The sequence below is a fragment of the Trachurus japonicus genome, chromosome 3 (genome assembly GCF_045865225.1).
Source record: "Trachurus japonicus isolate A0001 chromosome 3, Traja_1.0".
NCBI classification, from domain to species: Eukaryota; Metazoa; Chordata; class Actinopteri; order Carangiformes; family Carangidae; genus Trachurus; species Trachurus japonicus.
In genome coordinates, this window is record NC_140909.1 from 4,200,275 (window position 1) to 4,225,637 (window position 25,363).

Below are 25,363 nucleotides of genomic sequence, written 5' to 3' on the forward strand. Positions count from 1 at the left end.
TCCTGCTCAGGTGTAAGTCAAAGTGCTCGACAGAGGAGAAAGTGATGATAAGATAACAAATGTAAATAGTAAAACAGTTGGAAACAGATGCAAAAATTTGATTGATTGATTGATTGAAAACTTTATTGAACAACATTAGGAGGATTAATTAATTAAGGATTAAAAACACAATAAATCCCAAAGGCTTGTTTCCATTGTGGTCCTATTTGATGGTAGACAGTAGCTACACATGGATTTAAAACAAGGAAGAGACACTAAGGCACATAGACGACAACACTGAAGAGAAAGAACAAAATAAAATAGATAAAACAAGAGATTAGGTCCCAAACAGAAACAACAAAACATAAAACAGACACACAAACAAACAATACAATAATCTGGTGCTTCACGGCTCTTTTGATTTAATTTATCAGTTGGCTAAAACCATTTTTTTATTGAGAGAGTAGGAGGAGCTAACAGTTTTAAGGTTTAAAGGATATAGCATTAAAACAGCAAACTGTTCATTTAAAACTGATGACAGAGAGTAAATAAAATGAGAGGGAGAAGAATATTTAAAAATATGAATGAATGAATCAAGTTTTAACTGTGATTCATGTCAGCCAATTTTTCTTTTATACAATGATTGTATAAAAGAAAAATTGGCCAGAAAACATTCAACTCAGATCTTTGCACCGACATGAATCACAGTTAAAACTTGCATCAATTAATTAAGAGTGTACATTTTCTGAACATTGATTATTGGCATTTTATTTACAGTTTTATAGCTTTTTCTTCTTTTTTTTTAAAGCAACAATGCATATTATTCTGTCTTTATAAAATGTGCTTAGTGAATATGAACAATTATTTAATAAAATAGAAATTGGCCATAAAACATTCAAATGTCAAAGATGTAAAGTTTAAAATGAATCATATCAACATCTCTCTGTCAGCTGCTCTCAGATCTTTGCATTGACATGAATCGCAGTTAAACTTGCATTGAGTAATTAACTGTGTAAAGCAATGCATATTTTTCTGTCTTTATAAAATGCTCTTAGTTGAGCAGGATTTTTTTTTACTTAACAAAATAATAATCAAGCAATAGTTTTAGTTGATTTTAAATTACAGAAATAACTGATTTAATTACACAAAATAAACTCAAATTGCACAAAATATCACTTGCAATATAAATAGTATTTTAAGAGATAATCTGACATTCAGTTTATAAAATACTCCAAAAATAATACAAAATCATGCCAGCAGCATTTTCCTATTGGTTTATTTTCCTTGAGTTTTTCACACTGGAGTAAAAACAGCCAAAGAAACGTGCTGTACACGTGCACGAACACAAAGAAAGTGTGTTTCCCTCCTGTAACAGTTTGACGGCCACTTTGCTCCTCATACAAACTCGAGTGTTTACAGACACCGACTGAAAAGCTGAAGCTTCTCCTCATACGCCGACTCTTTCATGCTCGAGTGGCCCGGCACACTGGGACTCAGAGAGCGGCCGGTGTTTGTGTTTGGCAGCCGCCGCCACCGCCGCCGCCTCCTGGACCAGACTAAAGAAATCTCTTGTGGTGTCGAGGATAAAAAAGAAAAAAGGAAACAAAACAAGGCGATGAAAAGAGGTGAAGCACGGGGCCAAGGAGAGCGGCTGAATGGCTGCTGCTCGTGTCAAAGAGGCTCAAGTCCACGGAGGACGAGGCTGTAAAAGGAAGGAGGTGAAAACAGAAAATAAAAGCTCTTTTTCTTCTTTTTCTTCTTTCTTTTCACTCAGCTCTCCGTCGGCCCGACCGACTGGTGGATCGGCCTGTCGCTGGGTCAGCCTGGAGAGGAGGTCAGGTGTGTATGCAGCCGATTCATTTCTGTCTCATAAATGGTTGTGAAACATGGTGCAAGCTGCAGAAAAATGAATGAATCCTGTGTGCGTGTGTGTGTGTGTGTGTGTGTGTGTGTGTGTGTGTGTGTGTGTGTGTGCATGGTTCACCGGTGACGCTTGTTTTCATAGTGACACACGTCAGAATGAGCAGGAGGAAATAATCCCATGTGCACGGTGACTTGCATTTTACAAATTTTGTGTGTACTGTAGGTCTCAAGGGAAAACAAAATCAAGTCAATGGAAATTAAATATGTGAAACAAATGATTATAGGAGGAAATAATTTACAAATATAATGAGAAAACCACCTGCAGATGTCTCCAAAAACAAAAAGATGTAACATGATGGGAGCTAATACACAGGATTTTTGATAAAGATAGATAGGTAGATATAACTTTATTCATTCTGAAGAAAATTGTTTTGCCAGGATGCTCCAAAGGGAAATGTACAAGGGAGATAATAGGATACCAAGAGGAAGTATATGATAAAATGTATCCTACAATGTCTAAAACAATAGAATATACACTACAAGTGCAAAAAGGAGCAACCTAGACATTGGTTAAAAACTGTGCTACATAATTTGAGTGCAATACATAATTTAAAATGATATAATACTAATGCAAATTGCAAAGGGGCTAAAACATCATTTAAAAATGAGGTGTGTTGTTGTGCTTGGACATATCAATTAAATGAAAAAAGCAAAAAGAAATGCAACTGTCTGAGCTTCTACTCTGTTTATCTGTGCAACAAACAAATAGAAAACCTGTGTGTTGCTGTAAAGAGCTTTTACATCAGGATAAGTTGTTTTAATCCTGTTCTAGTGTCACGGTGGCCTCAAACACAACATAAACACAACACAAGCGCTTCACATCTACTGATGACAAGTTGCAAGTTCTAACAACAGATAAAGAAGAAACAACAACAGTTTGGTCAGAGACTCTGATTGTAAACGGTTGTAAAGTTTAGATTTGGTGAAAAAACTTTTCACAGATTGAGGGAGAATTAGAAGCAACAGCTGCAACAGTGAACATCAGAGCTGAGCCAGTTGACAACAGATGCATTTACATCCATGTGTTTTAGGTTTGTGCTCGGTAATACAGTAGCTGCAAGAAATTGTGCAAAAAGATGAAATATTGCAGAAAAGTTGTGTTTAGTCAGAGGATGAGTTGGTGCATCGGTAAAAGCAAAAACTGAAGGGATGATGACACGATGCATCAGATCTGTGGAGTGAAACCTTCCTCATATAAAAACATGTGACAAACAGAAAAGTCACATTCCACATTGTTTTGTGCATTTGAGGTTTTATTGTAATTGCACTTTATTTTTCTGCACTACACTGCAAAAATTCATAATCTCACCAAGAATATTTGTCTTATTTCCAGTCAAAACAAATCTCATTCTACTTAAAATAAGACTCATCACATTAAAAGTAGCTTAGACACTTTTTACTTCTTTAAAGCAGATTTCCACTTAAAATAATCTGATAGTGGGGCAAGTTTTTCTTTCTTATTACATGCACACAAAAAAACTTTTCTACTTATTTCAAGTGAAAATTAGTTTGAAACAAGTGAAAATGATCTAAAAACACGTTGATTTTTAGGTGATGAGTCTTATTTTAAGTGGAAAGAGATTAGTTTTGACCAGAAATGAGACATTTTGACAAGAAATAAGACAAATATTCTTGGAAAGATGTAGAGTTTTTGCAGTGTAAAGATGTCAGCGTCCTGCCTGCACCAACACAACCAGCCTGCTGCTGGTGTGTGTGAAACTGTGGCTCTGACTCACGCAGCGTTAGATTGCATAGATGAAAACGCATCAACAGGCTCATTCATGTTTATATCTGTTTGCAGGTGGCGCGACAAAACCATGCTGGACTTTCAGAACTGGGCCGACGGCGGCGGCAGGAGGAACGGGTTGTGTGTGACCATGTCGTCTTCTACAGGTAACAACACGACCTGCACACGCAGAAACACAGACGCATGATGCTTGTACTGTACACAGGGTTCTTACGGATCCTTAAAAAGTCTTAAAAGGCATTGAATTCATCAATCTAAAATCAAGGCCTTAATTGGCATTAAAATGTCTTTAATCAATTTTTCAAAAGTCTTGAAAATGTTAACACTTGGTAAGTGGTATTTTATGGTTGTAATTAGTCACAAATCTCCAAATAATTGGTAACATTCTGACATAGAGAAGTTAGTGGCCGCTAAATCTCTCACCGCCTCCAGCTCCCCAGTCAGTGTTTTGTTTTGTTTTTGTTTTTTCTGACTTTTTAAGCATTTATTTTGAAAGGACAGCTGGAAAGAGACACAATCCAATGTTCATGTAGCAGTCACTTTACCTTGGATCACATAGGAAAGTGGGTCAAATTGTCCCTATAACTCTATGTAATTGATGTGGTGTTTTTTTCTTCTTTTTTCTGCATTTGTGTTTATTATGAAGTCGGTCTTAAATTTCATTTCAAGTGGCTTTAAAAAAGTCTTAAAAAGTCTTAAATTTAACTTGTCTTAAGCTGTAGGAACCCTGGTACAGTAGATTTTAACACATGCGACATGAAAGTGTGTCGAGGTTTTGGAGGTTTTGGGGTTTTTCATTGTTGTGGTGTCGTGTTGCAGGCAAGTGGTCGGCCAGGAAGTGCAGCGATCTCCATGGTTACGTGTGCAAGAGGAAGACTGTGTCTCCAGTGGAGACGCACAGAGAGCCGCACTACATCGGGGGGTGTCCGGAGAAATGGCTGTACTTCGGACACAAGGTTCACACACACACACACACACACACACACACACACTGCTTCATTTTCGTAAACAAGGATGTTGTGCAGCGTGTGAAGCCGCTCTGTGTTTGTGTATCAGCTGGTGTGGCCGGAGCGTCAGCCGCACTTTAACCACTGAAACCCAAACACACTCTGAGTGAACATCTGTAAACTGAAACATCTGGCTCATTTTCTAATTAGAAACTCACTGAATGAAAACTGGTTTTGCAACACACACAGACGTCAGGATGTATTCATAGCTTTCTACCACGGACTCCCATGAGTTAATCACATCATAGTAAAACACAGTTGTGGTGTCGTAAAAATCCACTTTCCATTAAACTGAGTGTTACTGTAATCTCTTTAAAGGGATAGTTCACCCAAAATTCAAATTTCACTCATCATCTCCTCCCCCTCATGTGGACTAAGGGCTGGGAGAAGTTTCAGAGTCCTCCGTGGCTTCTCTGAGTTACAGGGGGTCTCGGCGTAGCAGTGCATGTCCATATGACGGTTGCAAATGGATACCAACTGTCTTCGTAACAAAAAGACACACCAAAAAACATCCAAATACCTCCATGCTGCTCGTCTGTAATGTCCCTCTTGTATTGAAGCCCCGACATGAGAAATTGTTCCGAAAAAAATTAAATAAATCTATATTTTAAGCTTGTTTTGTAGCGGAAGCTTCCAGTGTCTCAGTTCACTGCTTTGCCTGCAGCATGGAGGTATCTGGATGTTTTTTGGTGTGTCTTTTTGTTACGAAGACAGTTGGTATCCATTTGCAACCGTCATATGGACATGCACTGCTACGTCGAGACCCCCTGTAACTCAGAGAAGCCACGGAGGACTCTGAAACTTCTCCCAGCCCTTAGTCCACATGAGGGGGAGGAGATCATGAGTGACATTTGAATTTTGGGTGAACTATCCCTTTAACTCTCTCTGACCTGACGTCCCAGCTGCCTCTGGGACTGAAGCAGGATGTTTGTGTTGTCGAACCCCCGACTGATGCTCAAGCTGAGTCGACCTCAGTGAAGAGCACAGACCTCGTTGCACTGGGAGTTTTCTATTACAATAAATATCTGTGATGTTCAAATCAAATCATGTTGATTATTTCTTGCATCAGTCTTTTAGGAAAATATGATTTTCCATCTGTAAACTATGATGTAAAATCATCTCATGTAGGCTACTGTTTATTCACCAGAAAGAAAAGTCAGTTAAAGATGTTAAAGCTTGTTAAACTGGACCGAGGACGTCACAGCTGTGTGTCTCTTGAATATAAACCAGGAGTAAAGGAAACAAAGGTCACAAGGTTTTGTGGTTAAACTGGAAACGTTGCAGTTCAAGGTCACACCTCAATCCTCTGGTGCACAAATACAAACATTACTGCAGCATCAGCAGCTGTTTATTTACCAGAGCAGAGGAAACGATGGGAGTTTGTCCCTTTCTTCACAGAGTGAAACTGCTCTAAAACTAGAAACTACAAGTGACAAACAGCTGCTTTAAAGTTTAGGTTCAATTAAACAAAAACATTTCAAACTATGAAGAGAGAAGAAGTTCATGTCTTCACCTGTCGCGCTCAGATTTAATCATAAGAAGCTGAACTCTCGTCTCAGATTCTTCCTCCTACTTTGAATCCTGTTACACTCAAGTCCGGCTGTGGAGAGGTGGATTATAATTTTCCACAATGTGATATTCATGTGTGTGTGTGTGTGTGTGTGTGTGTGTGTGTGTGTGTGTGTGTGTGTGTGTGTGTGTGTGTGTGTTGGCAGTGCCTCCTGCTTCACCTCCCTGGCAGCCCAAAGGAGGGAAAGAGCTGGAAAGATGCTCAGTCCATCTGCTCCTCATTCGAAGGCTCGTTGGTTTCCATTGAAGACGAGATTGAACAAGGTAACGAAGGACAGAGTTTCATATGTTAAAGGGATAGTTCAACATTTTGGCAAATTGGCCCATTGTCATAATCCCTATAGTCATAGCAGTAGGTTCGTTACCTTTAATTGTCGGTGCAAGCTGTTTTTAGAACGGCGGAGCAGAGCCGTGAACTACTCAGAGCTAACCCTAACCTTAACCCTCATCAAACTCATCAAATACACAATCCAACAACTCCACAACGCTCTGGTGGACAAGTTGTGAGCTGCACATTCACCACGCTATGAGATAATAACACAACGTTACCACACAGAGTTGTTGTAGAGGGAAATACAGAGACTGATGATGAAAAACTGTCCCTGAAGGCAACGTGCATCAGTGGTTTTACATGAATTTCCCTCTAAAACAACTCTGTGTGGTAACGTTGTGTTATTATCTCATAGCGTGGTGAATGTGCAGCTCACAACTTGTCCACCAGAGCGTTGTGGAGTTGTTGGATTGTGTATTTGATGAGTTTGATGATGAGGGAAACCAAGAAATCCCATAATGAGCCTCCGTAGCGTAGCTCTGAGCAGCTCACAGCTCTGCTCCGCCGTTCTAAAAATAGCTTGCACCGACAATTAAAGGTAACGAACCTGCTGCTATGACTATAGGGATTATGGCAATGGGCCAATTTGAGAAAATGCTGAACTACCCCTTTAAGTCGTATTAGAAGCATTTTCTCTGTTGGTTTATTTGTTTTTAATTCTGCCATCATCATCATCATCATCCCCTGCAGCCTACATCACCATGCTGCTCCAGGGCAGCTCTGTCGGGGTGTGGATCGGCCTTCGGGACGAGGACACGATGAAATGGACCAATGGGAGACCAGTCAGTTACACCAACTGGTCTCCCATCGAACCGAAGAGCTACCTCACTGTGAGACCTCACACAAACACACACTTAAATGTACTGTATGTACTGTAGTCATTTGTGCTCACAAGTTACAACATTATTTTGCATCGCAGCTCCGGCCTTCTAATCAGATTCTCCAGATGTTAAAGGAATAAAAAAAAATGAAATTCAGTCATTAGTGACTCACCCTCATGCTGATGAATACTCCGGACGGAGTAGTTTGTTATTCCTCAAAGTGCATCTGGAGACCCGGGAGGCCGGTTCGTAGTCCAACCAAAACTTTATATGCCTGACACAAAAACGTCCATAAAACTACACAAAAACCATTTAATATTCCTCCACACAGTTTACCCGAAACAATGTCATCGAGGCAAGTCTTTTTAGGCTGTAAAAATGAGGTTGTTTCCAGTAAACTCTGGACTATCTCCCTTCAGGACACTTGGATTGCAGTGGATGAGCAGTAAGGAGGAATATTAAATGGTTTTTGTGTAGTTTTATGTCGGGCCCTATATTTTTCTTATATAAAGTTTTGGTTGGACTACGAACCGGCCTCCCGGGTCTCCAGATGCACTTTGAGGAGTAAAAAACTACTCCGGAGTATTCATCAGCATGAGGGTGAGGCACTAATTTCATTTTTTGGTGAACTATTCCTTTAAGGAATCATAGTTTTCTTGTACAAAAACTCATAAAAATCACAATGAAATCATGACTTGAGTCCCAAAATCTGACAAAGTAATTGATATCTACTGTACTCTGTATATGTTTTTAATAGCTATCAGCCCTAATTTGTATTTATCCAACTTTGTCTACTTCTTCAAGATAATAATTCCTCCAATTTTGTGCTCCTTGCATTAAAAAAATCACATTCCAGGTTCTGTGCAGTAAAAATGTGAACAAACAGTTTCACCTGTACAAGCTGCAGCTGTTGCTCTGTAGTGAAAGGTTTTGTCTTCACCTGCTGCAGGAGGACGAGTGGCTCAGTGGATTTGCTGACGAGCCACTTTGTGCCGTTCTGTCCAACAACCACAACTTCCACCTGACGGGGAAGTGGTACGATGAGAAGTGCAGCGAGAGTGGGTATGGATTTGTTTGTCAAAAACCTCAAGGTGAGATCCCGACTGTCACTCTCTCTGGTTTTTATTTTTTTATTTGATTCATTCATTCATTGTCTCTGTGAAGGTTTTCAGCTTGTCTGTGCTAAACTCTTTTATAATAAAAGTCAATTAACCTTGATGTGGAGCATTAAGTGCTATTAGATGATGAACTAAGATAAATACTAAACTAGAAATACTGCGTAAGCATCATTAAACACTTTAAAGCTGTAGATCCTTTCACCCGATTGTTTGAAATAATTAAAAATTATGTTTATTAGGGCAGGAGTAGTAAAACAGAGTTTGCATGAGCATCACAGTTTTCTATCTGTTCATGTGGTTTTACTTTGTTTGATTAAAAATACGATCAATGGCTTTTATCATTGACCATAAATTGAAAATTCAGCATTTCTGTAAATTGACTTTTTTTAAATCACTCTCATATCTGTCCGTTAAAATGTTCATACGATCGACTCGACTTTAGGACAAAGTGAAATCAATTTTCTAACTGTGAGCGAGTCAAAAAAAAGTTGAATTGCGATTGCGTGAGTGTTTATGTGTGACAGACGATCAATCTTCCATTAAAAGTCCCACAGCATTTTGAATCAGCGATCAATGTCACTCCTCTTCTCTCCTCTGTCTTCTCCTTCTTCTTTCTTTCTCCTCCTCTCGTTGCAGACACATCCAAACCCCCCACCCACTCCTATCACCACCCCCTCCCCGACAATATTGAGTACAGGACGCGCAGCTACAAGGTTGTGTCCGGCAACATGAGCTGGTACGACGCGCTGCATTTGTGCATAGAGAATGATTCTGACCTAGTGAGCGTTACAGATGCCTACCACCAGGCTTTCCTTACTGTCCTTGTCAATAGATTGGCAGTCCCCCACTGGATCGGACTGTATAGTCAAGACGTATGTATCCTCTCTCATGCTATATGCACTGTTTTCATTCTGCACTGCTGTCTACTGTGTGTGTCTGTGTGTGTGTGTGTGTGTGTGTGTGTGTGTGTGTTAGCTTGGTGCATTAAGTGTGTTTGCTTTTGTACAGTTTGTGCTTCAAGAAATCATTTGATATTTTGGGAAATACACTTTTTTTCTTTTTTAAAGATTGACAGTATGATTAAAATATAAACCACAGTCAGCAGCAGGTGAGATTATCTTAGTTTAGCATTATGACTGGAAACAGAAGGAACTACAAATCCCTAACCCTAACCCTAACCTGCCTACAATCAGCTGTAAATAAGTGTTAATAAAAAAAAGGACGTTTTATCATTTGTTCCTGCTGCTGCTAGTCTTAATGCAGAGATAAGTTGATTTTCTACTGGCTGTAGATTATATTATGCATATTATGAATATAAACATATATATAACATTCAGCAAGAAAGCAGACAAATGTATTTCCCAAAACTTTCTTGAATATTGGTTAATGATGCTGCGTTCGATACAACTCAGAATCTCCCAGTTGAAAAACTCAGATTTCAGACTTTGAAGCGTTTGAGACGCACAACGCCAGAAAAACCAAAAACATGTTGGACCGGGACAAACTTTGCATTCAAATTGCTTCACGTAACTAAAACATTGAATTGAACTGAATTGAACTGAACATGAATTTACTGTGTTCCACAACAGCAGTAGGTTTGTCTGTAGTAAATCTTATATATTATATCGTATATATTTCATAATGTTTTAATGTATTTTGGCGTTAAAAATAAATGCATTTTATTAATTTTAGATAAATGATTCTCGGAAAAGTTGGGGTAGATTTTTTTTTTCTCCGACTTGAGGTGGCGTTAGGTTCAATTGCACTTTTTCAGTAGGAGGTTGGAAAATCCCGAGTTCCAGGTTGTCTCGAACGCAGCGTAAGCATGAACTGTAGATACCTACACATCTGCATGCAAGAGGTGCACTTACTGTAAAAAAAAAAACAAACCTTTTATTGTGCATGTCAGCATCTTAAAAACTGGCAAAGGTGGCATCGGTTTCCCTTCACACAGCCTCATGTAGATGTACAATACTGGACTATCATGATATTTGACTGAATGTCTTCGTTTTTTGTGATGCGATCTGTTTCTAAAAATGGACATTTTTGAAGATTAACAGAGTAGATTCACATGTATGCAAGGCTCTAAAACAGCTACCTGATGTGTTTCCTTTAGTTCCTTTTGTGTCTACACAGCACAGAAGGAGAGTTCAGAGTTATCCTTCTCACATGTGTTTAGGATATTTCTGCATGTCGAGGTATTTTCCCAGCAGACAGACAGACAGACAGACAGACAGTCAGAGCCTGAACATTTGGATTCAAGTATCGCTGGAATGTCTTAGTCATGGAGAGAAAGAGCTGCACTGATCCTCTCCCTCTTTCTCTCTCTGTTTCCTTAGTTTTCTTTGTTTATCTCTTGTCTTCTTTCCGCTGCATGAACATGAACCTCTGTCCTGTCTTTCTCATTAATGCAGTCACACTAACTCCTGTAGTTTAATGATTATTGCTGCTTGGACTCATGTTGCTTGATCATCGTCACACCAGGGAAAAGTGAGTGTGTCTGGTGAGTCAGAGTCATAACCACCGCTCCCTCTGACTAAAGCATGAGGCACACTGATGGAAAGACCCCAAAAATACAATATTACAATAGACAATATTACACATGGGGTTGCAAAGGGGCGGAAAATTTCCAGTAAATTTATGGGAATTATTGGGAATTCATGGGAATTAACTGGATATTAGGGATAATTGTATCATATCCAAACATAAATGTAAATATTTTGTTTTGTCATAAGCAGACATCCATGCAAAATAATACAATTAAAAAAAACATGACATTTCAACAGATTTATTTGTGAGTAGAACTTTATCAAGTTTTAATTATTGTATGAACAATCAATTCTTTTACCGAACAACAAAAACATGTTGAATGAATGTTCCACTGCGTGCATGTGATTGAGGAAAAGCATAGATATTCAAGTGTACTTGCATTAAATCTGGTTGTTTTAGCCAAGATTATGCTACAATATGTTTTCCCCAACTATATTTAAGTTCCCTGTTAAAGGATAATTACCGTTTTTTACAATCTGGACCTTATTTCTAGCATAAAATACGATAATTTACTCACCCAGATAACAAGTTGTTCCGACACAATTAGATCCAGCCGAGAGGCGCGTATATCCGTATAATGCGAGAACACGGGGCAGCGCAATGCAGCCTCTAAATAACACATTATCTGCAGAGAAACTCCTTCATTTCACCAATATTTAGTTCTGATAGGCTAGTGCTATTCCCCTCTGAGTCCGGGGTTAGCTGTTATCAACATCCGGGGTCTGTAGGTTGACCTACTGACCTCTGACCTGGATGATGTCATCTCTGAGCTTGTTGCTAGCGCTAATGCTACGGTTCGTTTCTGCGTGTTTGTGACTTGTCAGAACAAAATGAGCAGCTGGATGAAGTTCAGCTTCCACAGGCTTCCTCTCCTCAACCTGGACTCACTAAAGCTCCGGCTAGTTGAGATAAACATGGACCCGAATGCTGAAGCAGAATCAGAATGAGCCGGGCGGCGCTCAGAGATGACATCATCCAGGTCAGAGGTCAGTAGGTCAACCTACAGACCCCGGATGTTGATAACAGCTAACCCCGGACTCAGAGGGGAATAGCACTAGCCTATCAGAACTAAATCTTGGTGAAATGAAGGAGTTTCTCTGCAGATAATGTGTTATTTAGAGGCTGCATTCTGCTGCCCTGTAGACTCCATTATACGGATATACCCGCCTCTCGACTGGAGCTCATTTCATCACAACCACTTGGAATGACACCAAAGTTATCTGGGGGAGGAAATGATCGGATTTTATGATAGAAATAAGGTCCAGATTGTAAAAAACGGTAATTATCCTTTAAGGGCCGACCTTCAATTTTGTAAATTTCGGTTTTATTTCAGTTTATTCCCATATATTCCCGTTAATTCCCATGGAAAGTTTCCAAATTGCAACCCTAATTACACATCCACTGCTGCTGCTGCAAACTGCAAATACTGTTACCACTAATTCTCCACTAATAGCTTTTATTATAATTATTACTATGAGTAGATATTGTGTTGGTTGTGTTGGTTGTGGACTGACACCTCGGTGACCGTTTCCTCTCCAGAGCGGCGTCAACTACCAGTGGTCGGACGGCAGCGACACCGTCTACACACACTGGGACGCGGCGGACGACGACGACGACTTGGTGGCGGGGGAGTGTGTGTACATGGACGTGAGCGGCGGCTGGCGGAGAGCCGACTGTGAAGCTCTGCTGCCCGGAGCGCTGTGTCACGTCGCCCCCCCGAGTCAGTCCCACACCACACACTGCAAAAACTCAACATCTCTCCAAGAATATCTGTCTTATTTCTTGTCAAAATGTCTAATTTCTAGTCAAAACTAATCTCTTTCCACTTAAAATAAGACTCATCACCTTAAAAATTAACTTGTTTTTAGATCATTTTCACTTGTTTCAAACTAATTTTCACTTGACATAAGTTGAAAAATCTGCCAGTGAAAGCAAGTTTTTTGTGTTTGTAATAAGAAAGAAAAACTTGCTCCACTATCAGATTTTTCTACTTATTTCAAGTGAAAATCTGCTTGAAAGAAGTAAAAAGTGTCTAAAAACAAGCTGCTTTTTAATGTGATGAGTCTTATTTTAAGTAGAATGAGATTTGTTTTGACTAGAAATGAGACAAATATTCTTGGTAAGATTTTGAGTTTTTGCAGTGCACTCTCCCACAATGCATCTGTCTGCGTCTCTGTTCGCTCATCGTCGTGACAATATTAAAACAACCTTGTGTCCTGCTGCGTCTCACAGGTAGTAAACCCTTCGTCTCCTACGAGGTGGTGTGTCCCTCCACCTGGGTGAAGTTTGGATCCGGCTGCTACAACTTTGAGCCCGTGGTGCAGAAACTCACTTTTGAGGAGTCGAGGGAATACTGCAGGCAGAAAGGTGAGCGGTTACTCAGGTCTAGTTATTGACGACCGTGTCTTCTTATTCTTTATTATATTGTATTTCCTCACATCCACTTTTAGGTTTAGGTTTAAGGTTTTAGTTTAGTTTAGTTTTTTATTTAGCACACATTTAAACTCAGTGGTGCAAGGAGAGAACAAAGCCCAATGAGTTCCACCTCTTTCAATAATTACAACAAATGAACATTGAAAAAGAAGGAAATGAAGTGCATACATAACTGATGTTATAGAGCAATTAATAACAAGTAGAGTCAATGGAAATAAAGTGCAAAATATTCATATTTATATATATATAGGGGTTGAAATTGTAGAGAGGCATACAATAAGGATGTAGGGCAATGGAGAGGGTGGGAAGTGACTGTATGTAATATATGGAATTTTCATGAAAGATTAAGATGTTTTTTTAGCTGCTTTTTAAAGAGTGAGTGGGAAGATATGGATTTTAACTAAGATCTCTATAGGACATGTTAAAGGAGAATTCCGGTCATTTTTGACCCCTAAATCGGTGTCCTGATGGTCACCCAGTGTTGGGGGGAGCAAAAAACCGGAGTTAGGGATAGCCACAACGCTAACCCATGGGGGCAATTCTTTCAACCACAACAAACACTCAAAAAACAATCAAATATCTCTGGTACATGACTGGAATCCTTAGAGACACCACTGAACTCATATAGTGTAGAGTAGAAACAGTAGAAACTTTGTGTTTTTAACTCTGAAACATCCCAGAAAGACATTACTATCCCATCACAGAGAGAAACTAACACTTTGTGCTTGTTGTGATGATTTCTTTACCAAAATAAACGGTGGAGCAGTGCAGTGGTAATGTCCAGAATATCTCCGACCATTTATTTTAGTAAGCAGCAGTGGTTTTTATAATCTCCATTAAATATGATTTGGCTCAGTAGAGTGTAAGTAGAGTGAGTTGAGCTTGTGTTGAAATGTAATAGACAATAGACAACGGCTGCCAAACATGTAGAGAAGCTGATTTATTAAGAGAAATTTTGAGCTGTTTCTTATTTTTTTCCAGAGCTGTATATATAGTACATAGTAAATCAGAACAATTGAAAATAAATAAGTACTGTTCATTTAGTTTGATGTTTCTGATGGTCATGGTGGAGGCAGGACTCTGAGTCTGGTTTTGCTCTTGTTTCTTCTGTTGCCATGTGCACTTTGCTCTTGTTGGGTCTCTAAATGTAAATATTATCATGAGGAGAAACTCTACATCTTCTCTTTTTGTAAAGTATCTGGAGATGATTTTATATAAATGAGATTAACTTGACTCCAGGAAGTCAGATAAAACACACATGTTAGAGGTGTTTCCAAACATTCCTGTGTCCTGTTTTGTGCAGATGACGATGACGTCGTTATGATTAGAAAGTAGGAAAATAAGAAAAGTGGAAGAATTGTCTGCTCTCATCTGCCACATGGAATAAATACTCCCTCTGCAGGAGAAACACAGGAGCTGCTCAGATCAGCTCATCTGGTTCAGCTCTTAGTTAGTTAGAAATGACACGGAAGGAAGTTGATAAAACAAACATTAAAATTCCTCCGACAGTTTAGTGGCTGCAGGAAATAAACATTAGAGCTGTACAGAAAAGAAAACTGAATTTGAGCCCAGGCTGGGTCATAAAGTTAGTGTAATAACTCATCTATCAGACGATGTAGACCAAACTTTGTGCAAAATTCTATTTTTGAGTAAAGCCGGGATGAAAGTGTGTAATTTTTTTTTCGCATTGGATAATGCAGGCGCACGGATTATACGTCAACCTGCTCACGATTCATCAGCCACTGATATTGGATCCGTCATCCGTCAATCAAACGTCTGAGACACACACACACACACACACGGAGCTCGGTCTCGCCCCAAACTTTGAATATCCCGCCCGCTCGATAACGACCAATCAAATTCGTTTTCCTTACTCGGGTATAGGGATGTCACGATTACAGAATTTCTAGGTACAATTATTGTCAGATAAATAATCACGGTATTACGATTATCACGATTATTATGTATCAGTAAATGTCAAAACACTATGAATGTGTAAAATCAAATATAGTCAAAATATAATTACATCTAATCTCTTAATATAGGACAAGTTATTAATCCCCCAGGGGAAGTGTTTGAAATATTTAAGTCATTAATTGTCATCTATACCAAAGTTTATTTTAATCATTTTTTTACAATACAAATGACATGCAAACATTTAAATTCCTACCAATTCAGCATTACTTTAGACAAATGGACCAGTATCTGTGCATTTACCTTTACTTTGGTGCACATCTGCCGATATGGTTTCGATACATAATCTTTTTCAGAAAGTGACAGTATTTAGGGATCTTTACGATCAATTAATTGTGGCTTTTAATACCGCGATTAACAAGTAATTGTGACACCCCTACTCGGGGTTGTGTTGCAGCTCGTGACAACTCGGCGCGACAAACAGGACAAACGGCCATTTCTGTGTACACCTTTAAATAAATCCCAGAACATGAAACCTAAACCTTCTGTCCCTCTGTCCCTGTCTCAGTCAACACCTCGGACGTCCTGACCATCGAGAGCGAGACGGAGAATCGTTTCGTCCTGGAGCAGCTGTGGTCGTCGGGGTTCCTGCACCACACCGTGTGGCTGGGGATGCACTTCAACGTCGACAGTGAGAAGATTTCAGCCTCTTGTTCCCATCAGATCTCTCCTGTTGTCATGACACTTCATTTCATTTCATTTTTGATTTATTTCATTCATGGTTTTACATTCTCACATAGTTGCACATATACATTGTGTACACATTTTCACCATGAACGAAAAGGAGCAGGATGAAGAAAAAACTTATAGTACCTGCTCCTCTCTGTTGTTACAACTACAGTGGCTTACTTCAACACCAGTATTATTCTCTGTTTCAAAATATTAAAGATGATGAAACATAGTAATGACAAAAAAAACAAACAAACAAAAATAACGTTAAACACCACTCGTCTATCTATCTTTTTCTTTTTTTCCCGTCTTTTTCTCTTTCTCCTTCTTCTTTTTTGTAGATACTTATCTTTTCTTTTTTAAACATTTTCTTAAACTGACACATACTTGTACAACTTTTCAATTCCTTGCTTTGTGAATGCCGTAGTTTTACACCTGCAACAGAAATACACATTTGTTTTAAGCCTTTAACCTTGCAAATGTGAGTTTAAAATCAAGCTTCAGTCTGTTTTATCCCCTTCCTCCAATTTAAACAAGCTTTGTAAATGTTCTGGTAATGATCTGTTCTTTGCTTTAAACATTATTTTTAGGGTCTGTAGTTCTATTATATCATATTATATGACACTGAACTGCTGTGGTCTGTGCTCTGCAGCTGACTCCATGGCCTGGGTGGACGCTTCGCCCATGGACTACACCAACTGGCCCGGTAAAGCCCCGGACCCCAAGCAGCTGACGGCCGACACCTGCGTGACCACCAGGGTGATCGACGGCGTGTGGCACCTGTCGCGGTGCACAGAGCGCCTCGGCTTCGTCTGCAAAACCGTCTCAGGTGAGTTTATTTTTTATTTATCTTATTTATTTATTTATTTAAAAATACACATCAATGTGCTAATAAACATCCGTAGTCCCTTAGCAGGTAACACACAAACAGACAGAAATACACAAGAATTATACAATGGTTCACAATCATATACACATACATAAAGTGCATGTGATCTGTAAAGTGCCTGGTATAAAGTGCCAGTTTCTAAAGTGCAAGTGCAAGATTAAATAGATAGAGTGCAAGTCTAAATGGATGAATCCAGAATGTGATGGCCTGGACCAAGACATTGGAGACAGTAGCAGCAGTTATATAATATAATTATATATAAGTGCCATTCACACACATACTTACAGAGATAAATTGCAATATAGAAAAATAAGACAAATGCAGTGCACGCATACATCAGTGCACGCATACATACGTATATGTACTGTAGGCGCGCACTGCACAACAAAACAAAAATCATGACAGCCAAAAGTATAGAGTAAGGCGGACAGTTCCAGGCAAATTCAACTCGGGGCTGTATGTTCCTAACATTTTAGGTCTAAAAGAAGGAATCTGATAGCCTGACAAGCCAGACGAGCGGAAGGCTGTCTTTCAAACTGCCTCTGCACCAATAGGGTAGCGCTACGACCAATCAGAGCAAAGAGCAGGATGACGTTAGCCTGACAAGCCAATTCAAATGTATGTCGTCATGGCGTTAAGCCGCCCAACGACTCTCTAAACAGATAGAGCCTTCTGTTTCCATCCCTCAAAGCCACAGACAGCGTCAGATGGAGACTCAAACATGCAGCCAGAAGTTTTTTTACTTGAAGCAAGTCCAGAGTTGATATTCCCGGCAACTTGGGTCTCGACTCCGCCAGACTTTGAATTAGATCTAGTTTTACAAACATGTCGACTTGCTTTTAGACCTAAAATGTTAGGAAAATACAGCCCCGAGTTGAATTTGCCCGGGATTGTCCTTTAATCAGACAGCACAGGATGATGATTGTATAGGTGCAGAAAATCAACAACTTACCCACATGAATGTGCAATTTTTAGGAATTTAACACAGAGGCAGCGTGAAGTAAATGACAGGAAATACCAGTTAATGTAACAGGGTGAATGAATCAAGTTTTTAATGTGTAACATCAGCTCGGTTTGTTTCTTCTCACCTCGTTTTCTGAATCAAGGATCAAGGAAATCTTTATTATCCCTGAGGGGCAGTTAGTTTCACTGCCAGCAGGAAAAGAACAATAATAAAACATACATGAACAAACACTCAGCACATTAACATACATCAACAAAACTTAATACTTTATTTAGTTATTCTAAATAACTTCTGAGTTATTTAGAAGGACAATAGCAACAAGAACAAATTAGTTTTTGATCCTTGGCTCTACATATCTGCAGCCGTAAGAGTGTTTAGTTTAGTTTAGTTTAGTTGAGTTTAGTTTAGTTTAGTTGAGTTTAGTCTATTCAGCACAAATTGCATCGAGCGCTGTGCCAGGAGGGAACGAAGCCTTTGCTCCTTGTACAGAGTTCCACCCTGAGCCGTAATAATAAACAAATGACATGAACCCTCAACACGTGGTCTAAACAAAGAAACACAAAAAAAGAAACAAAGAGCAGCAGAAACTTGGATATTTGATGCAAAGAGCGACACGATGATTCATGATAAGTCACATTAAGGCACAGGACAAACATACTGTACCTCACTCCCCACTGACACTACATATACATATATACATGCATACACTATATATATAATAAGTTAGAAACTAACTTTCTATGTATATGTGCAATATGGGTGCAGTAACTGACCAGCATATTTATATGGATAAACATTAAGGCTACCTGCATTTTTATCATGACTATATTTGTATGTCGTTGTATGTCTGCACTAATAGAGCTGCTCTTTTTTATTTTCTGACTCTATCTATCTATCTATCTATCTATCTATCTATCTATCTATCTATCTATCTATCTATCTATCTATCTATCTATCTATCTATCTATCTATCTATCTATCTATCTATCTATCTATCTATCTATCTATCTATCTATCTATCTATCTATCTATCTTTGTGTAGATGCTGTTACTGAGGTGGAGGTGGAACCACTAAACGGTAAAAGTGCATCTTCATTTAAATGATTTAAACACTCAGACAGATTTATTAATGTGTCCTGGAGGTGAAAGAACCACAGGACAGAGACAGAGAGGATTCAGTGAACGATTAAAGATGCTGTGGGTGATATATGGGTCTGTGACAAATACGGTTTGGCAAGAGGCACAATTCAGAAATATCTTTAAAAACTGTCTTAAAAACATGCATCAGATGTGTTAAAATGTACATTTTGTATTCATGTTGGTTTTATGTCATTTAAAATGAAATTTGAACCATTTTTAACAAAAGTCAGACAAATGTCAAATGGTATAACCACAAAAGAATGATAAATACATATTGTATCCACCTACAGTGGATTTAAGTATACGATTTAAGTGTTCTTTTTTCTTCTTTTTTTGGTAGCTTTTTATTTATTTATTTATTTATTCTATGAGGTAATGTGGAGATTTTTTTTTGATTATTCTGTTATATGTATTTGGTTGGTATATTTGTGTTTAATTTCTGTATGTTGTTATTTATTTGAGTCTGATGTAGAGGATTTATATCCTGTATCAGATGTTTTTCATTAAATTTCATTTAACTCATTAAATTAACTTTAAGTATACTGATATACTTCTTCTGAAAACATTAAATTAAAATAGATTTTTTTGCTGTATTTCTATATTAAAATTTGAATTAATTTGGTAATACTGACCAGGAAATATCATAAAAACACCACTTTTGTTCTAAATAATGTGACAAAGAATGTAAAATTTGTTAAGAGACATTGCGTTGCATATTTCACATCTTTCCGGTTTTAGATTTTTATGAAAAAAATACTGGTTACACCACACTGACACTGGGTTGCATCATGTCATTGATCCATATCTGTTATATAATGTGTCGTATGTCTCAAATAGATGTTATATGTGATCTTTATCTTTTATCTTTATACACCGTCTTCTCGTGTGTTTCTCAGGTTCCCATCATGGCGTGACTGCCGCTGCGGTGCTGGTGGCCGTGCTGATCTTCGCTCTGCTGGCAGCAGCCGTGTGGTTTGTGTACAAGAGGAGCTCTGCACGTTTCCGTGGGATGGCGATGCTGGGCAGCGCTTACTACCGACAGACCAGCTCGCAGGCGCTGGAGTCGGACGGCAACGTGCTGATCACAGACCTGGAGGCTCATTCAGGAGAATAGCTACTCAGTGACTGTTAATTATTATTATTCCCTGTGTATGGCAAGCGGATTTAACATTTAAAAGCTAAGTTTGACCATCCGGAATTAACATTGTAGATATCAACAACGTCTTTCTGACTAGTCATAATTACATTTTGAATAGTTGGATTTTCTATTCAAGATATCTGTAATTCAGTTTCGCCTCGTCAAAAAGAACATTTCAGATATCCACAACTACATTCTTCCTAGGACAAATGACGTCACTTTTGCCGTTCATGTGTATGGGGTTTGTCATTACAGATATCTACAATTCAGTTGCAGATATCCGCTATGTGAATTACGGATATCTGTAACTGAATTACGACTAGTACTAATTCCAGTGTCATTTTGACTAGTCATAATTCCAGTTACAGATATCTACAACGTCATTTCGCCTAGTCAAAACTTAATTACAGATATCCGAAAAGGGACATGTAGATAACTTTAATTGAGGTGAATTAAAGATATCTTGAACTGGAATTATAACTAGTCAGAATCAAATTGTAGATATCTCAAACTGGAATTAGTACTAGTCGTAATTCAGTTACAGATATCCGTAATTCACATAGCGGATATCCGCAACTGAATTGTAGATATCTGTAATGACAAACCCCATACACATGAATGGCAAAAGTGACATCATTTGTCCTAGGAAGAATGTAGTTGTGGATATCTGAAATGACAATTGTGGATAGGAAGAACGTAGTTGTTGATATCTGAAATGTTATTTTTGACAAGAGGCAAAACTGAATCACAGAGATCTACAACACATATCCAGTCTGGCTTTTAAATGTTAAAATGGCTTGTTGCCATACTCTGTGTCTGTCTTCTCTCTCACCATCGTTTCACGACCATCAGGTACGATCGACACTGTAAAACTGTGACGCCGACTCCTCAGGACAGTGGTGAGATGTTGCCGGCGGCGACGTGTTCTCTTCAAACTGAGAAGCTTTTTTTTTTTTTTCCGGAAGGATCCCAGTTTTATCTGAGCAGACCATGAAGATAGTATTTCTCACGCTGATGTTGAAGAGCCCACGTTTAAAGGGACACGCCAACCTTTTTTTTTTTCCGTGTCTTGCCTCACTCCCGAGTCCATGACCAGCAGATAGACACCATCCTTTCCACTGTGCGTGCAGTAACAAGGGAGATAGAGCCGTATCGCCGTAATTAGCTTAGCTCAAACACTGGAAGTGTATAGGTAGTGTTAGCCTGCCTCCTACCCGAGCTAAAAAATGTCATTTTAGCTCTTAACTCTGTAAATATATCACTTTATTGACATTTCAAACATTTTAGGTGAGAAAGTAGCCGTTTAGATCAGCAGTGTGTCGTTAATTTGTCTAAATACCAGCTGTTTACAATTTTGTTCGGACGAATTTGGCGCTACTCAAGCTAGCTGTTGTGACCAACGCACTTCCGGTTACTTTCACAAAATAAAACACCCGTTGCCCTTTACATAGGCTACAGAAAACCATGAGGATAGAATTTGTGCTTTTACTTTGAAATAGGAAGCCAACCTACCCTCGATGTAGCTAGCTTGAACCAAAATAAAGCGTCTTTGCTTGAACCCTCCGTTTTGACCGATCTCGTCCCGTTAGCGGCATTTGACCGCTCAAGATGCCTTACCGGAGAGTTTTGTAGCTCTCAGACGAAGATCGGCCCGCCGGTTTCCGTTTAGAGTTGCTGAAGAGTTTCTCTGATGACTTTAGGTAGGCTAACACTACCTATACACTTCCAGGGTTTGAGCTAAGCTAATTAGCGACTTTAGGTGGAGGCAGGCTAACACTACCCATACACTTCCAGTGTTTGAGCTAAGCTAATTAGCGACTTTAGGTGGAGGCAGGCTAACACTACCCATACACTTCCAGTGTTTGAGCTAAGCTAATTAGCGACTTTAGGTGGAGGCAGGCTAACACTACCCATACACTTCCAGGGTTTGAGCTAAGCTAATTAGCGACTTTAGGAGGAGGCAGGCTAACACTACCCATACACTTCCAGTGTTTGAGCTAAGCTAATTAGCGGTGCGATACGGACTCTCCCTTGTTACTGCACGCACAGTGGAAAGGATGGTGTCTATCTGCTGGTCATGGACTCGGGAGTGAGGCAAGACACGAAAAAAAATGTTGGCGTTTAAATTCCTGCTTCTTTGAAGTCGACTAACAAAAGTTCAATATTGAAGAAGAGACGCTTGTGACGCAAATTTAAACATATTAAAAGAATAATAATGATGTAACGCTCCTATGGTTGGCCAAGATTTAATCAATTATATAGAAACATGATTTGATTAATAACAGGTGAGTCAGAGTCATGAATAAATAAGAGACAGATTGATGACAAAAAAGAAGAAATTACACAAATAATATTTGTGATGTAATTTTGTACATTTCATTGAGAATCCAGGAGATGTTGTTGTTGTATATGTGGTACAGCAATTTTGTCAGTATTACTTTTGTATTTTTATTGTATTTTTCTAAATATACATGCTGTATATTGATAACAGAGTTTTTTTTTTTGTTTTGTTTTTTGTAAACAGTATTCAAACCTAGATTACAGAAAATGTGCAAGCAGTAATTCATGACTGGTTTTTCCCTTTTTCACTTTTGTCCGCAGATGCAAAGCAAATTCTGAGATGTATTTTGCACAGCTGTGTTTGTGTTAATAAACTGAGAGTAGGCCTAACTCGTGAATTTATTGGTTTATTTGAGTTTCCCACATCAGCAGCAGCAGCAGTAACACTTATGGCAGAATATTCGCTTCCAGAAATTAAAGCAGGAAGATTAAATTATCACTAAAGAAATTAATTATCTTTTCTGACACAGAGGTTTTTCTGTCTTCCCTCTCTTTGTAAATTAAATCTGAAATGTGGTGCAAAGCCAAAATTCCCAGTTTGATCAATGGGTGTTGCTGCTGCTTGAAAAACAGAGAAGTCCCAGTAATAGAGGAAATCCTCAGAGCGATCCCCCTTCTCCTTTTTCATTCTCACTTTCTACCTCACCCCTTTCACTTTAACAGGATAAAATACATTTCCTCCTTCTACATCCTCATTACAAAATAACTAGGAATTTGTATAACACTAAAATCTATTCATCCAACTCTGTTCATTTTTACTGAGGAGCATAATATTGAGGTAGAGACTCATTTACAGTGTTGACAAGAAAAAGAGAAGTTAAGAGTTTACAGACACAAGAAACAACAGTGTCGAGCTTCCATAAAAGTGTCTGGAAACAAAACTGAACAAAAATAAAAGTCACAAAAAAATGAAGGATAAATAAAAGCCTTAACAATGATTAAAAATATTAAAATAAGTGTGTAGATCAGCTAAAACAGGAACCTCTGGAAAGCTAAATGTGATGTAATTAAATATTTAAAGTGCCCTGAGGATAAAAAATGTTTCTGATTATTCTGCTTCACTTGTTCCATGTTGCAGCTGCACAATGAGAAAAACAAGATCCACCAGGTTCAATAAAAACAGCCGTCACCTGCTGGGCGATCAAAGCAAGCAACCTAATCAATCACCTGACTGTGACTTTCGTAATATAAGGAAGTAAAAGACTTTTAACCTTGTCCTGTAACTCTCCAGTAATGAATCTTAATGCAGAATGAATGATAACTGCAGCTGAGGCATGCAGGTCTAAAATGTCACCATAGTCCAATACTGATATACAAGTTTCCTCAAACCCACTTTAGTTTTGCAGGATGCATGCAATGCATAAATGTTGGGTCACTTTCAGATGAATGTGCTGTGTCATTATGAGTAAGAATGATGCAAAACTGTTTCTGTTGCACAACAAACTTGCAGAATAACGAACATCCAGAAAGAAGGTAGGAAAGAAAGTAGATCAATTATTATTATTTTTATTTATAAATGGGTAAAATAGGTCTTTGAGTATAATCATCCATGCTGCTTTATCTGTTGAAACACTATCTCAGTGACTCACATCGATGTTGAGGCTGCAGGCCTTTGTGTGATGATAATAATAATAAATCAATAATGACATCATGTTTAGTTGATCTTCAGATATTAATAATTCATAACCACTGCTTTATATCAATATATATTTATATATGTAAGGACGTAGCGCATGTGGGTGCAAACAGAGAGAAATGCTCTGTTGTCAGAGGTGAAGGGGACTTCCACTGCTGAGTGGGAGATACAACATGTGTGCCTTTAAAGTTTGGCGGAAACTACCCAGTGGGTGCGAGAGAGGAATCATCCAACACAACAGCCGGTGTTTAGCCGGTGTGAGGGAGTGAGCCGGTGTTTAGCCGGTGTTTAGCCGGTGTGAGGGAGTGAGCCGGTGTTTAGCCGGTGTGAGGGAGTGAGCCGGTGTTTAGCCGGTGTGAGGGAGTGAGCCGGTGTTTAGCCGGTGTTTGGCCGGTGTGAGGGAGTGAGCCGGTGTTTAGCCGGTGTGAGGGAGTGAGCCGGTGTTTAGCCGGTGTTTAGCCGGTGTGAGGGAGTGAGCCGGTGTTTAGCCGGTGTGAGGGAGTGAGCCGGTGTTTAGCCGGTGTGAGGGAGTGAGCCGGTGTTTAGCCGGTGTGAGGGAGTGAGCCGGTGTTTAGCCGGTGTTTGGCCGGTGTGAGGGAGTGAGCCGGTGTTTGGCCGGTGTGAGGGAGTGAGCCGGTGTTTAGCCGGTGTTTAGCCGGTGTGAGGGAGTGAGAAGGAAGAAGTCGACTGGCACAGAGACAGAAAGAGGCGAGTCCGGAAGACGAGCACAGACGCCTTCAAATTCAAAGTGTCTGAGACGATAATTTGATCAGAAGTGAATTAGATTTGAGTTTCACGTCACACGATTTTGACCTAGAATCTCAAACAAACCAGACACACAAAGCCACAGAGGAGTGATTCACATACAACCAAACAAACAAACAAACTGGGGTTTCCTCCATGAAGATGAATAATGTCCAGTTGTCTGAGCTCAGGCTTCACTCCTCAGGAAGCTACTGATGGACGCCACTGATTCACTAGGTCAGTTTGCTCTCAGGAAGTCATGGATGTGGTCCAGGTGTAGCTCCACTCATATAAACCGACCTGCTGTGATCTCACTATATGAGACTCCAGACAGAAACACAAGTACCCAAACCAGAAGGATTTTATTTATTTAATTTCAATTAAATGTTTT

General features: G+C 39.2%; 1 protein-coding gene across 1 annotated transcript in view; it reads left to right on the forward strand.

Moving 5' to 3' along the window:
* The window catches only part of pla2r1 (phospholipase A2 receptor 1), a 42,181-nt gene extending 21,805 nt beyond the window's left edge, over window positions 1-20,376 (forward strand). Inside the window, exons 18-30 of the mRNA XM_085805421.1 lie at window positions 1,754-1,818; window positions 3,704-3,795; window positions 4,469-4,605; window positions 6,372-6,489; window positions 7,247-7,386; window positions 8,327-8,468; window positions 9,132-9,367; window positions 12,585-12,765; window positions 13,278-13,412; window positions 15,961-16,083; window positions 16,774-16,950; window positions 19,017-19,052; window positions 20,011-20,376. Coding sequence (XP_085661547.1) covers window positions 1,754-1,818; window positions 3,704-3,795; window positions 4,469-4,605; window positions 6,372-6,489; window positions 7,247-7,386; window positions 8,327-8,468; window positions 9,132-9,367; window positions 12,585-12,765; window positions 13,278-13,412; window positions 15,961-16,083; window positions 16,774-16,950; window positions 19,017-19,052; window positions 20,011-20,228 — 1,800 coding nt within the window. The 3' untranslated portion in view covers window positions 20,229-20,376. The remainder of the gene's footprint in view (window positions 1-1,753; window positions 1,819-3,703; window positions 3,796-4,468; window positions 4,606-6,371; window positions 6,490-7,246; window positions 7,387-8,326; window positions 8,469-9,131; window positions 9,368-12,584; window positions 12,766-13,277; window positions 13,413-15,960; window positions 16,084-16,773; window positions 16,951-19,016; window positions 19,053-20,010) is intronic.
* The last annotated feature ends 4,987 nt before the right edge of the window (window positions 20,377-25,363 follow it).